At 38.8% G+C, this 15,620-nt stretch overlaps 1 protein-coding gene across 4 annotated transcripts in view; it reads left to right on the top strand.

Moving 5' to 3' along the window:
* Window positions 1–7,409, top strand: part of trim3b (tripartite motif containing 3b) — a 143,758-nt gene extending 136,349 nt beyond the window's left edge. For all 4 annotated transcript variants that reach the window (XM_034178290.1, XM_034178288.1, XM_034178292.1 and 1 more), the window contains one exon: window positions 4,227–7,409. In XM_034178290.1, the coding sequence (XP_034034181.1) occupies window positions 4,227–4,379 (153 nt within the window). In that variant the 3' untranslated portion in view covers window positions 4,380–7,409. The remainder of the gene's footprint in view (window positions 1–4,226) is intronic.
* Window positions 7,410–15,620: the final 8,211 nt, after the last annotated feature.

Below are 15,620 nucleotides of genomic sequence, written 5' to 3'. Positions count from 1 at the left end.
TACAGAGCAAAAAGAGAAAGAAACACTCAGTGCATCATGGGAACCCCCCAGCAGTCTAAGTCTATAGCAGCATAACTAAGGGATGGTTCAGGGTCACCTGATCCAGCCCTATCTATAAGCTGTAGCAAAAAGGAAAGTTTTAAGCCTAATCTTAAAAGTAGAGAGGGTGTCTGTCTCCCTGAGCCGAATTGGGAGCTGGTTCCAGAAGAGAGGAGCCTGAAAGCTGAAGGCTCTGCCTCCCATTCTACTCTTACAAACCCTAGGAACTACAAGTAAGCCTGCAGTCTGAGAGCGAAGTGCTCTATTGGGGTGATATGGTACTATGAGGTCCCTAAGATAAGATGGGACCTGATTATTCAAAACCTTATAAGTAAGAAGAAGAATTTTAAATTCTATTCTAGAATTAACAGGAAGCCAATGAAGAGAGGCCAATATGGGTGAAATATGCTCTCTCCTCCTAGTCCCTGTCAGTACTCTAGCTGCAGCATTTTGAATTAACTGAAGGCTTTTCAGGTAACTTTTAGGACAACCTGATAATAATGAATTACAATAGTCCCGCCTAGAGGAAATAAATGCATGAATTAGTTTTTCAGCATCACTCTGAGACAAGACCTTTCTAATTTTAGAGATATTGCGCAAATGCAAAAAAGCAGTCCTACATATTTGTTTAATATGCGCATTGAATGACATATCCTGATCAAAAATGACTCCAAGATTTCTCACAGTATTACTAGAGGTCAGGGTAATGCCATCCAGAGTAAGGATCTTGTTAGACACCATGTTTCTAAGATTTGTGGGGCCAAGTACAATAACTTCAGTTTTATCTGAGTTTAAAAGCAGGAAATTAGAGGTCATCCATGTCTTTATGTCTGTAAGACAATCCTGCAGTTTAGCTAATTGGTGTGTGTCCTCTGGCTTCATGGATAGCTAAAGCTGGGTATCATCTGCGTAACAATGAAAATTGAACAATGCTGTCTAATAATACTGCCTAAGAGAAGCATGTATAAAGTAAATAAAATTGGTCCTAGCACAGAACCTTGTGGAACTCCATAATTAACCTTAGTCTGTGAAGATGATTCCCCATTTACATGAACAAATTGTAATCTATTAGATAAATATGATTCAAACCACCACAGCACAGTGCCTTTAATACCTATGGCATGCTCTAATCTCTGTAATAAAATTTTATGGACAACAGTATCAAAAGCAGCACTGAGGTCTAACAGAACAAGCACAGAGACGAGTCCACTGTCTGAGGCCATAAGAAGATCATTTGTAACCTTCACTAATGCTGTTTCTGTACTATGATGAATTCTAAACCCTGACTGAAACTCTTCAAATAGACCATTCCTCTGCAGATGATCCGTTAGCTGTTTTACAACTACCCTTTCAAGCATTTTTGAGAGAAAAGGAAGGTTGGAGATTGGCCTATAATTAGCTAAGATAGCTGGGTCAAGTGATGGCTTTTTAAGTAATGGTTTAATTACTGCCACCTTAAAAGCCTGTGGTACATAGCCAACTAATAAAGATAGATTGATCATATTTAAGATCGAAGCATTAATTAATGGTAGGGCTTCCTTGAGCAGCCTGGTAGGAATGGGGTCTAATAGACATGTTGATGGTTTGGAGGAAGTAACTAATGAAAATAACTCAGACAGAACAATCGGAGAGAAAGAGTCTAACCAAATACCGGCATCACTGAAAGCAGCCAAAGAGAACGATATGTCTTTGGGATGGTTATGAGTAATTTTTTCTCTAATAGTTAAAATTCTATTAGCAAAGAAAGTCATGAAGTCATTACTAGTTAAAGTTAAAGGAATACTTGGCTCAATAGAGCTCTGACTCTTTGTCAGCCTGGCTACAGTGCTGAAAGGAAACCTGGGGTTGTTCTTATTTTCTTCAATTAGTGATGAGTAGTAAGATGTCCTAGCTTTACGGAGGCCTTTTTTTATAGAGCAACAGACTCTTTTTCCAGGCTAAGTGAAGATCTTCTAAATTAGTGAGACGCCATTTCCTCTCCAACTTACGGGTTATCTGCTTTAAGCTGCGAGTTTGTGAGTTATACCACAGAGTCAGGCACTTCTGATTTCAGGCTCTTTTTTTCAGAGGAGCTACAGCATCCAAAGTTGTCCTCAATGAGGATATAAAACTATTGACAAGATAATCTATCTCACTCACAGAGTTTAGGTAGCTACTCTGCCCTGTGTTGGTATATGGCATTGGAGAACATAAAGAAGGAATCATATCCTTAAACCTAGTTACAGCGCTTTCTGAAAGACTTCTACTGTAATGAAACTTATTCCCCACTGCTGGGTAGTCCATCAGAGTAAATGTAAATGTTATTAAGAAATGATCAGACAGAAGGGGGTTTTCAGGGAATACTGTTAAGTCTTCAATTTCCATACCATAAGTCAGAACAAGATCTAAGGTATGATTAAAGTGGTGGGTGGACTCATTTACATTTTGAGCAAAGCCAATCGAGTCTACCAATAGATTAAATGCAGTGTTGAGGCTGTCATTCTCAGCATCTGTGTGGATGTTAAAATCACCCACTATAGAAGGGGATGAACAAGTTGCCCACCTTGGTAATTGTTATCCAGGACCCAAGGTGGTCCAATAGTGTGGTGGATTCAGCAACTTAGAACTTAGAAAGATGAGAGAGGTCTATAATTTTCAACATAGGTACACTTCAATTATGAGAGACAAAATGAGAAAAAAAAATCCAGAAAATCACATTGTAGGATTTTAAAATAATTTATTTGTAAATTATTGTGGAAAATAAGTATTTGGTCACCCACAAACAAGCAAGATTTCTGGTTCTCACAGACCTGTAACTTCTTCTTTAAGAAGCTCTTCTGTCCTCCACCTGTTACCTGTATTAATGGCACCTGTTGGAACTCGTTATCTATATAAAGGACACCTATCCACAACCTCAAACAGTCAGACTCCAAACTCAACCATGGCCAAGACCAAAGAACTGTCGAAGGACACCAGGAAGAAAATTGTAGATGTGCACCAGGTTGGGAAGAGTGAATAGTCATGCAGGCTGGTGTGAATAAATCAACTGTGGGAGCAATTGTAAGAAAATGGAAGACATACAAGACCTTTGATAATGTCCCTCGATATGCGGCTCCATGCAAGATGCCATCCCGTGGTGTCAAAATGATCATGAGAACGGTGAACAAAAATCCCAGAACTACACGGAGGGACCTGATGAATGACCTGCAGAGAGCTGGGACCAAAGTAACAAAGGCTACACGCTACGCAGAGAGGGACTCAAATCCTGCAGTGCCAGGTGTGTCCCCCTGCTTAAGCCAGTACATGTCCAGGCCTATCTGAAGTTTGCCAGAGAGCATGTGGATGATCCAGAAGAGGATTGGGAGAATATCATGTGGCCAGATGAAACCAAAATAGAACATTTTGGTAAAAACTCAACTCATCAGGAAGAAGAATGCTGAGTTGCCTAAGAACACCATACCTACTGTGAAGCATGGGGGTGAAAACATCATGCTTTGGGGCTGTTTTTCTGCAAAGGGGACAGGACGACTGATCTATGTTAAGGGAAGAATGAACGTAGCCGTGTATCATGAGATTTTAAGCCAAAACCTCCTTCCATCAGTGAGAGCACTGAAGATGCAACGTTGCTGGGTCTTCACCACTCGGGCAATGAAGGAGTGGCTCCGTAAAAAGCATTTCAAGGTCCTGGAGTGGCCAAGCCAGTCTCCAGACCTCAACACCATAGAAAATTTGTTGAGGGAGTTGAAAGTCCATGTTGCCCAGCGACAGCCCCAAAACATCACTGCTGTAAAGGAGATCTGCATGGAGGACTGGGCCAAAATACCAGCTACAGTGTGTGCAAACCTGGTGAAGACTTACAGGCTTCGTTTGACCTCTGTCATTGCCAACAAAGATTATGTTACAGTGTATTGAGTTGAACTTTTGTTATTGACCAAATACTTATTTTCCACCATAATTTACAAATAAATTCTTTAAAAAGCCTACAATGTGATTTCCTGGATTTTTGTGTCATTTTGTCTCTCACAGTTAAAGTGTACCTATATTGAAAATTACAGACCTCTCTCATCTTTCTAAGTAGGAGAACTTGCACAATCAGGGACTGACTAAATACTTTTTTACCCCACTGTATAAATTAAATCAAATGATAAGTCAGGTTGAAACTTGCCGCTTCAGTGCAACTCAAGAACTGTTTTGTTTTTCTATTGTAGGTGTTTGACAGCACAGGATCATTTTTGTCCTACATCAACACCTCAGCAGACCCCTTATATGGTCCCCAAGGCCTGGCACTAACCTCAGAGGGACACGTGGCTGTGGCTGACTCTGGGAACCACTGTTTCAAGGTTTACCGTTACTTGCAGTAGGCAGAGAGACGGTGGTGCCAACGTTGCACCTAACTGGATGTTCTCATAATACTTTAGTTGCTTGAGCCTGCTTGCTTTCTAGTGGCCCTGGACTCCACCACTTCATTTTTATTGTAGCACTTTAGAATTTTTTTTTTTTTTTTTTTTTTTTTTTTTGCAAATTTAGCAAGTACATACAAAATATAGAAGTATGTCTGCAAGCCACACCAAAAAAGCAAAAGCTGTTCATTCCAAAAGTAAAGAATTAGAAATAAAGAAGTAGACACAGAAAATAAATGCAGACATAGAAAATGAAAAGCTAATTGGAAAGACACTTATCCACCTGGTAAGAATGGACTCAATCAGGTGAGTAGTTTACTGAAGTGTAATGTATAATTTCACTCAAAACTCAGGAATAAAACCCAGTAAAATAATGGTGTATACACTTCCCAATCTGATCTTTTGTAGTCGGCCTATATTATACTATTTATTACTAACAAGCAATCCTCTGTGGGAACAGATAACATGGAAAGTTAGTTATGGGATAGGAAAAAAAGGATATTTATATCTTAGTAGAAATGCAGGATGGGCAACATTCCCACCAGAAACCGAATAAATGAATGACCACACTTGTTTCCATGCAAGATTGTCACAATAGTTTAATACCTACAGTATCTTACAGTACTCTAGCATTCTGAACACTGTTGCTCAAAAATCACAACAAAACAAAAAACAATGTTAGAAGTAGCTTCACTGTTTATTTTCAAAACCTATCAATATCAACTAAGACTTCAACAATAAAGTTCAACATTTCAGAGACAATTCAACCATACAGTTCTAAAAGTAAAAATGTAATAAGGAAGAATTGTACTGTTACATGAATAAAGTCGTAAGACGTACAAGGGGAAACTGTCATACCTAGGTGAGAATGAAATTATGTTTTTATAAAAAGTCACTGTGAAGATGAAGTAATTTCAGAATAAAAGCTTGTAATTTGTTTAACATTGTTATTTACAGTTGTTTCTAATTGCTTTGTGTGGTGCTTGAAATGTATTGCTGTTGCATATAGTTACTCTGACTTCCTCCAATTGTTCACAAAATTACTTTCTCATAAACACAATTCCTCATCAAATAACTTTGGCTGTTCAAAATGAACAAAAATTTTCCAATCATTTTAAAACAGTATAACGTTTTTTTCTTGTACAACTGCATTCTTAAAATTTTCAAAAATTTCTTGATTGGCTGAGTCATTTTTTCAGTTAAACAATCAAATATATTGACTGTTACAGCTTCTGAAGTCAGGACTTGTGCTTTCCTTGTTTTATATCACTGCTACACTACATGAGTTTGAGTTTCAAACTTGCAATTTTTTTGTTGCCACCCTTGGCTATGGGAAACTGGAAATTCTACATTATTTTCTGATATAAATGTATTGATCAAATAACTGTTTGTTGAAATAATCTACAAATGAATCAGTCAGACGTACGGAAACTTAGCCTGGCATAGCCAGACTAATTCCTGTCTGGCTATGGGAGAGTACAGCTCTTGCATAATAATCCACTACATACTGCAAAAATCACCACATGTTGTATTTTTTCCTTTTATCAATTTTCTTCAAAATGACCTGATGTACAGAATCTGTTGGTTTTTCTCTTTGTTTTAGGAATGTCCACACAAGAATGTGAAAAAGCATTAAACCTAAGAAAACTCATAATCTTAATTTGAAAACTCAACATTTTCACCATTGAAGGTATCAGATTGGGTAAAATCCATTTTTATCATTCTTTCAAGGTTACATATATCTCGGGTTTCACATTAAACATCCCACAACTCCCAGAGTTTTGTGCCTATACTTAAAGAAATGATCCTGCTATAAGCAAAATTTGAGGCTGAAATAAGTTATTTTATACTTATTTAACATCAGCGTCTCTTTCCCTGTTAGGCACTAAAATAGGTTGTTTCTTTGGTTTTGTTGTTGTTTTTAATGCTGAGAGCCCTAAGGGTATCTTCTTGATTTTACTGTACCTTAACAAATTCCCCTTTTCAGGTACTTCCTTTTCATATAACGCCTATGTGTTGCATATCATAATGTTCCGAACAATCTCAGCTTTCTGAATGTGAGACATGTATTTGTCTGGAACACTGTGTAAAGACATGATCTATGAATAGATAACGAAAAACTGACCAAGCCGCAGGAGAACGTCATTAGGGCTCTGAGGGTTAAAGGCTTCATAACCTCAAGGTATGTGGGCTATTTTTTTCACTCCAAACTTTAATATCATTTCAGGCACCTCGCAGCCTACATAAGTAGATGAAAAGGTGTCTAAAATGACCTCTTTAAGTCCTTACATGGTCCCTCTAACTCTGTTAACCAAAACATCCATAATGACTTGCACTTTTGTGTATTCATATCATCAACCTACTGCAGCTGTATGTGCACATTTAATGTATATATATCAGTTTTGTGTTCATGTTATTTCATATTATATCTCAGCTCTTAAACAAAATTAAGCATTTTAACACTGGAACATGTACTAAAACAGTAGGATGTCTTGCCACATAGTTGCCAAATGAATGACAAACATTGGTAGAAGAAAGTTGTATACATATTCTTTGCTGTGTTTTATTTTCTGAAAAGACTTAATTTATTTTTAAGTTTTCTTTTCTACATAATTCCTCAACAAATTATTTTTCTAATTAAAACATTTGAGTTTTCTCTTCTGCCAAATGTTGCTGTACATATATGAAGCCTTTTAGCTAGTAGCACTCTATTGCCTCTTCCCAACAAGCTCATGAGAAGTGAAACAGTGACTTTCCCTTCTGCCAAATGTATTGTTGTAAGCTGTTGCTGAACGTTGCACAAAATACAACTTATTATAAGAGTATTATAGTTTGGAAGAGTAATATATGCCTCTGTATAGCATCATCTGACACAATCAGAAGGTGTACTGTATATTACAATCATATTGGTGTCGCTAATGAGCACTTTTATCATCTTTTTCCAGAATTTGTATAGGTTTGCTAGTTCAATGTTTTGAAGGTTTTCTGCATGTCTCCTTGAGACAGAAAACACCAGCTACCATGTCATGACATTTGGAAATTGTATGTTTAATTACCATACTGTCTCCAACAATTTACCGTATTTTACAGACTATAAATCACACCTTTTTCTGTTATGGGCTCTTTAATTTGCCATTTTTGTGCATTGTTGTAGTGTATTTTTTATTACTGGTATTTATTCTTTTAATATTGGAGTTAATTTTGTTTAGTGCTTTGATTCTTAGGAAAGTTCTCTATAAATAGTCATTATAATTACTATAATTAAAAACAGCTTGTGAACTTTCGGTATATAAGTTGGACCGGAGCATAAGTTGCAGGGCCTCCAAAACTAGTAAAAAAAAAAAAAGACTTATACTCTGGAAAATATGGTAATTAATTGTGTGTGTGTGTGTGTGTGTGTGTGTGTGTGTGTGTGTGTGTGTGTGTGTGTGTGTGTGTGTGTGTGTGTGTGTGTGTGTGTGTGTGTGTGTTTTCCCCATATGGTTTGTCTGTATTTCCCATTTTTTGGAAAAGTAATGACAGATTGTGACTTCTACTAATTCACATTGTGTTTGTATGATTTCACTGTTATTGTACATCTCACTGATTTTGTCACACCTTTGTCTACTCAAAAAGCACATATTCTGCAAATGAAAACTACACCAACTACATTGTGAAACTGCTGTATTCTACAAAAGGTCAGTTTTACTAATCACTACATTTATGTAATCACAACGGCTTGTAAATATTAATAAAGGATGAGACTATTATAAGTGTGTAAACTGTTTTTGATGCATAGTAACATCTCACATTTTCTGAAATATCAGGCTACGATTCACTTTTATTCCTGAAACTATTTCTGTTCTCTACTGACTCATTTAATACTTGGTCAAAAATGTGCTTGTTAATCCTTCATTTTTCAACCCCAATTCCAATGAAGTTGGGACGTTGTGTAAAATGTAAATAAAAACAGAATACAATGATTTGCAAATCCTCTTCAACCTATATTCAACTGAATACACCACAAAGACAAGATATTTAATGGTCAAACTGATAAACTTTATTGTTTTTGTGCAAATATTTGCTCATTTTGAAATGGATGCCTGCAACATGTTTCAAAAAAGCTGGGACAGTGGTATGTTTACCACTGTGTTACATCACCTTTCCTTCTAACAACACTCAATAAGCGTTTGGGAACTGAGGACACTAATTGTTGAAGCTTTGTAGGTGGAATTCTTTCCTACTCTTGCTTGAAGTACGACTTCAGTTGTTCAACAGTCTGGGGGCGTTGTCGTATTTCATAATGCACCACACATTTTCAACGGGCAACAGGTCTGGACTGCAGGCAGGCCAGTCTAGTACCTGCACTCTTATACTATGAAGCCACGCTGTTGTAACACGTGCAGAATGTGGCTTGACATTGTCTTGCTGAAATAAGCAGGGACGTTCCTGAAAAAGACGTTGCTTTGATGGCAGCATGTGTTGCTCCAAAACCTGGATGTACCTTTCAGCATTGATGGTGCCATCATAGATGTGTAAGTTGCCCATGCCATGGGCACTAACACACCCCCATACCATCACATATGCTGACTTTTGAACTTTGCTGGTAACAATCTGGATGGTCTTTTTCCTCTTTTGTCCGGAGGACTCAATGTCCATGATTTCCAAAAACAATTTGAAATGTGTACTCATCAGACCACAGCACTTTTCCACTTTGCGTCTATCCATTTCAAATTACCTTGGGCCCAGAGAAGGTGGCAGTGTTTCTGGATGTTGTTGATGTATGGCTTTCGCTTTGCATGGTAGAGTTTTAACTTGCACTTGTAGATGTAGAGACGAACTGTGTTAACTGTCAATGGTTTTCTGAAGTGTTCCTGAGCCCACGCGGTAAGATCCTTTACACAATGATGTCGGTTTTTAATGCAGTGCCGTCTGAGGGATCGGAGGTCACAGGCATTCAATGTTGGTTTTCGGCCTTGCCGCTTACGTGTAGAAAGTTCTCCAGATTCTCTGAATCTTCTGATTATATTATGAACTGTAGATGATGGAATCCCTAAATTCCTTGCAATTGAACATTGAGAAACATTGTTCTTAAACTATTTTTACACACAGTTGTTCACAAAGTGGTGATCCTCACCCCATCTTTGCTTGTGAACAGCTGAGCCTTTTGGAAATGCTTCTTTTATACCCAATCATGACACTCACCTGTTTCCAATTAGGTGTTCTTTCAGCATTCATCAACTTTCCCAGTCTTTTGCTGCCCCGTTGCAACTTTTTTTGTTGGGACGGAATGTTGCAGGCATCTATTTCAAAATGAGCAAATATTTGCACAAAAACAATAAAGTTTATCAGTTTGAACATTAAATATCTTGTCTTTGTGGTGTATTTAATTGAATATAGGTTGAAGACGATTTGCAAATCATTGTATTCTGTTTTTATTTACATTTTACACAATGTTCCAACTTCATTGGAATTGTGGTTGTATTTACAAGTATACTATTCACCTCCAGAGTTGATTTCAAATCTGTTGACATTAACCACACTTCACCTGAGTGCGGCAGATAGATGGTTATTTTAGAGACTCAGTGGTTCCAGGGTGTTGCAACGTGTGGTACCAATGCATGTGCCCAGATTTTACTTGATGTTAACTGCCAATATGAAGTATAAATAGCCTTTGACACAAGCAATTAGAGTGCAAAATCAAAACAAACCAGGCAAAGAGATTAGAAATAATGATGCATAACAAAATCAAGTATGTGATACATCTATAAAAGGAAACAAAGCATTAGTGAGCACAGGGACACCAAAACGCCTAATGTTTATGGGCCTGTCCACATGCATTCAATTAGATTGTGGTTGGGTTCCCAATAGAAAAAATGGCAAAACTGTGAATTCACGGGATAATAGTGAACCCCGCCGCAACATTTCTGCAAGCATACATGGTCATCCTGGAGCACGCGGGGACATTATCTGGAATATTGCAATTAGCAGGACAATCTGGAACAAAAATTTGGACTGTCTAAATTTTTGACGACAAATGTCATTGGGAACCCAACTGGGTCATCGGCAAGCTTGCTGCAACTTAATCAGGCCATCTGCTGCATCCTGGGAACCCTGGTGCAAGCTGACAGCATTAGAATTGTACCAGACTCTGATGCAGATCTGCACCCAATTTGTTATCCTAAGGCTCACCACAGTAGCGCGGCAAGCAGGTGGCTAAATTTTCCATCCCGTGAATAGGTGTCACCAGTGGCAAGGTCACTGCCAGCTTCAGCTCTGTCCCTTTTTGCTGCTTCAGATGCTGCTTGCATCCCAATTTATATCTGAAACACGAGGCATAAGCGAACATGCTTATGTGTGTATTTCATGAGGAAGATTCCAGGGGATTGTCATGGACACCTAAAGGACCTTTCATATCAAGCGAGCAAACACAATGTGCATTGCTCTAAAATTCATTATTTTCAATGAGAAGCATTGTGCAAACACCGTAGCGCACAAAAAACCAAGGTTGCGCGACACTCTGCTGGGAGCACGCACCGCTGTTTGACGTCAAACTCACCGTGGTCAAAGTTCAAATCAATCCAACTTTCACCACTGCACGCTGTCATGCAGCTTTGCATGTCCAATAGCAACGGGGGTGGGGGAGGGTTGATGGTCTAGTGGTTAAGGTGTTGGGCTTGAGAACAGAAGATCATGGTTTCAAATTCCCGCCTGACTGAAAAATCACTAAGGGCCCTTGGGCAAGGCCTTTAATCCCCTATTGCTCCCGGTGTGTAGTGAGCGCCTTGCATGGCAGCACCCTGACATCGGGGTGAATGTGAGGCATAATTGTAAAGCGCTTTGAAAGTCTGATGCAGATGGAAAAGCGCTATATAAATCCATTTACCATTTACCATTTAACAAAGCATCAGGCCAAAACGTGGAAAATGACATTGTGATTTCCGGATTTTTTTTTTTTTTAGATTATGTCTCTCACAGTGGACATGCACCTAAGATGAAAATTTCAGACCCCTCCATGATTTCTAAGTGGGAGAACTTTCAAAATTGCAGGGTGTTCATATACTTATTTTCCTCACTGTACAGTAGTGTTCAGAATAATACAGTAGTGTTATGTGACTAAAAAGATTAATCCAGGTTTTGAGTATATTTCTTATTGTTACATGGGAAACAAGGTACCAGTAGATTCAGTAGATTCTCACAAATCCAACAAGACCAAGCATTCATGATATGCACACTCTTAAGCCTATGAAATTTGGCTATAAAAGTAGAAAAGGGGGTGTAGCATCTGCTGCTGACGCTACAAACTCAAAACTATTATGTTCAAACTGCTTTTTTAGCAATCCTGTGAATCACTAAACTAGTATTTAGTTGTATAATCACAGTTTTTCATGATTTCTTCACATCGGCGAGGCATTAATTTTGTTGGTTTGGAACCAAGATTTTGCTCATTTACTAGTGTGCTTGGGGTCATTGTCTTGTTGAAACACCCATTTCAAGGGCATGTCCTCTTCAGCATAAGGCAACATGACCTCTTCAAGTATTTTGACATATCCAAACTGATCCATGATACCTGGTATGCGATATATAGGCCCAACACCATAGTAGGAGAAACATGCCCATATCATGATGCTTGCACCACCATGCTTCACTGTCTTCACTGTGAACTGTGGCTTGAATTCAAAGTTTGGGGGTCGTCTCACAAACTGTCTGCGGCCCTTCGACCCAAAAAGAACAATTTTACTCTCATCAGTCCACAAAATATTCCTCCATTTCTCTTTAGGCCAGTTGATGTGTTTTTTGGCAATTTGTAACCTCTTCTGCACGTCTTTCATTTAACAGAGGGACTTTGCGGGGGATTCTTGCAAATAAATTAGCTTCACACAGGCGTCTTTTGTCACAGCACTTACAGGTAACTCCAGACTGTCTTTGATCATCCTGGAGCTGATCAATGGGTGAGCCTTTGCCATTGTGGTTATTCTTCTAATCATTCTGATGGTTGTTTTCTGTTTTTTTTTTTTTTGTCCATTTTAAAGGATTGGAGATCATTTTAGATGAACAGTCTATAATTTTTTGCACCTGCGAATAAGTTTTCCCCTCTCCAGTCAACTTTTTAATCAAACTACGCTGTTCTTCTGAACAATGTCTTGAAGGTCCCATTTTCCTCAGGCTTCCAAAGAGAAAAGCTGTTCAACAGGTGCTGGCTTCATCCTTAAATAGGGGACACCTGATTCGCACCTGTTCACAAAATTGATGAACTCACTGACTGAATGCCACACTACTATTATTGTGAACACCCCCTTTTCTACTTTTTTTTTTTTTTACTAATAGCTCAATTTCATAGCCTTAAGAGTGTGCATATCATGAATGCTTGGTCTTGTTGGATTTGTGAGAATCTACTGAATCTACTGATACCTTGTTTCTCATGTCACAATAAGAAATATACTGAAAACCTGGATTAATCATTTTTGTCACATAGCACCACTATTATTCTGAACACTACTGTATGATTTTTTAATAATTTATTTGTATGTTACTGCTGCAAATAAGTATTTGAACACCTGTGAAAATCAATGTTAATATTTGGTACAGTAGCCTTTGTTTGCAATTACAGAGGTCAAACGTTCCCTGTAGTTTTTCACCAGGTTTGCACACACTGCAGCAGGGATTTTGGTCCACTCCTCCATACAGATCTTCTCCAAATCTTTCAGGTTTGGAGTTTCATCTCCCTCCAAAGATTTTGTATTGAGTTGAGGTCTGGAGACTGGCCAGGCCACTCCAGGACCTTGAAATGCTTCTTACGGAGCCCCTCCTTAGTTGCCCTGGCTGTGTTTGTGGTCATTGTCATGCTGGAAGAACCACCCATGACCCATCTTCAGTGCTCTTACTGAGGGAAGGAGGTTGTTTGCCAAAATCTCGCAATACATGACCCCATCCATCCTCCCTTCAATACGGTGCAGTCGTCCTGTCCCCTTTGCAGAAGAGCACCACCAGAGTATGATGTTTCCACCCCCATGCTTCACAGTTGGGATGGTTTTCTTGGGGTTGTTCTCATCCTCTAAACATGGTAAGTGGAGTTGATTCCAAAAAGCTCTATTCTGGTCTCATCTAACCACGACCTTCTCCGATGCCTCCTCTGGATCATCCAGATGGTCACTGGTGAACTTCAAATGGGCCTGGACATGTGCTGGCTTGAGCAGGGGAACCTTGCTGCCCTGCAGGATTTTAAACCATGACAGCATCATGTGTTACTAATGTAATCTTTGTGACTATGGTCCCAGCTCTCTTCAGGTCACTGACCAGGTCCTACTGTGTAGTTCTGAGCTTTCTTAGAATCATCCTTACCCCACAAAGTGCGATCTTGCATGGAATCCCAGACCGAGGGAGACTGACAATCTTGTGTTTCTTCCACTTTCTAATAAATAATCATTAACAGTTGTCTTCTACCAAGCTGCTTGCCTGTTGTCCTGTAGTCCATCCCAGCCTTGTGCAGGTCTTGGCTATGGTGGACAGGTTGGAGTGTGATTGATTATGTGAACAGGTGTCTTTTATATAGGTAACAAGTTCAAACAGGTGCAATTAACACAGGTAAAGAGCGCAGAATAAGAGGGCTTCTTAAAGAAAAATTAACAGGTCTGTGTGAGCCAGAATTCTTGCTGGTTGGTAGGTGTTCAAATACTTATTTGCAGCAGTAACATACAAATAAATTATTAAAAAAAAAATCATACATTGTGATTTCTGGATTTTTTTTTTAGATTATGTCTCTCACAGTGGACATGCACCTAAGATGAAAATTTCAGACCCCTCCATGATTTCTAAGTGGGAGAACTTGCAAAACCGCAGGGTGTTCAAATACTTATTTTCCTCACTGTAATACACACTTATGAAAAAAAGCTCACTTCGCAATCCCTTGTCAGTTTGTTGCTCCACCTGAACGCTGCATCAAACAGCATTTTCAGATCACTTTAACCCAAGTTTAAGTCAGCGCATCATCGGTTTCTACAACCCCTGGCAATAGTTTAATTTTGTAGAAAAAAAGCAGATCACAGACATGACACAAAACTAAAGTCATTTCAAATGGCAACTTCCTGGCTTTAAGAAACACTAAGAAATCAGGAAAAAAATTGTGGCAGTCAGTAACTTAATTTTTTAGACCAAGCAGAGGGAAAAAAATATGGACTCACTCAATTCTGAGGAATAAATTATGGAATCACCCTGTAAATTCTCATCCCCAAAACTAACAACTGCATCAAATCAGATCTGCTCATTAGTCTGCATCTAAAAAGGAGTGATCACACCTTGGAGAGCTGTTGCACCAAGTGGACTGACATGAGTCATGGCTCCAACACCAGAGATGTCAATTGAAACAAAGGAGAGGATTATCAAACTCTTAAGAGGGTAAATCATCATGCAATGTTGCAAAAGATGTTGGTTGTTCACAGTCAGCTGTGTCTAAACTCTGGACCAAATACAAACATGGGAAGGTTGTTAAAGGCAAACATACTGGTAGACCAATAAGACATCAAAGCGTCAAGACAGAAAACTTAAAACAGTATGTCTCAAAAATGAGGAACGAATGGGAGGAAACTGGAGTCAACGTCTGTGACCGAACTGTAAGAAACCGCCTAAAGGAAATGATGATGATGATTTACCGCCACCTGCTGCAATGGCATGAGTCAATTGTTCCCTGTTGTTGGCTAACCTCCCTAATTTTCACAGCATTCATCCTTTACCCAAAATACATTACTGCATACCAAACTGCAAATGTCAGCTCTCCAGTTTCTCCGTGATCAAAGCCATGCACATGCACACACACATGCACAGAGGCCACTTGGCTTTTAATATATAGACTACAAAACTGAACATGAAAGACCTCATGATCTCAGGGCCTATCTGCAGTATCTTCATAGCCCACCAGGGGATAGCAGACTAAGCTCTGAGAAGCATGTTGCAAAGTGTGTAAAAATAAATTAAATTCATCCTGTGAAAAGGCAACTTTTTTTTTAAGTTCCAGTTTCCACCAATACCCTTTTTGGTCAAGCTTAACATTTCAACCGCCAAGATAAACAGTGAGATTGAGCATAAAGCATCGAGTTATCTTATTAACTAAAACAAACCTGTGCTCAAACACACTCTGAAAATGAAGTGACTAAACAACATTTAAAGAGTGAGGCTGCCTGCATGGATGTGATTATCAACAAATACGCCCATTGATGTTGTTAAATG

This window comes from Thalassophryne amazonica, chromosome 9 (assembly GCF_902500255.1).
Source record: "Thalassophryne amazonica chromosome 9, fThaAma1.1, whole genome shotgun sequence".
Classification (NCBI taxonomy): domain Eukaryota; kingdom Metazoa; phylum Chordata; class Actinopteri; order Batrachoidiformes; family Batrachoididae; genus Thalassophryne; species Thalassophryne amazonica.
Note: the sequence above shows the minus strand (reverse complement) of the source record. Positions and strands in the feature narration are given on the sequence as shown.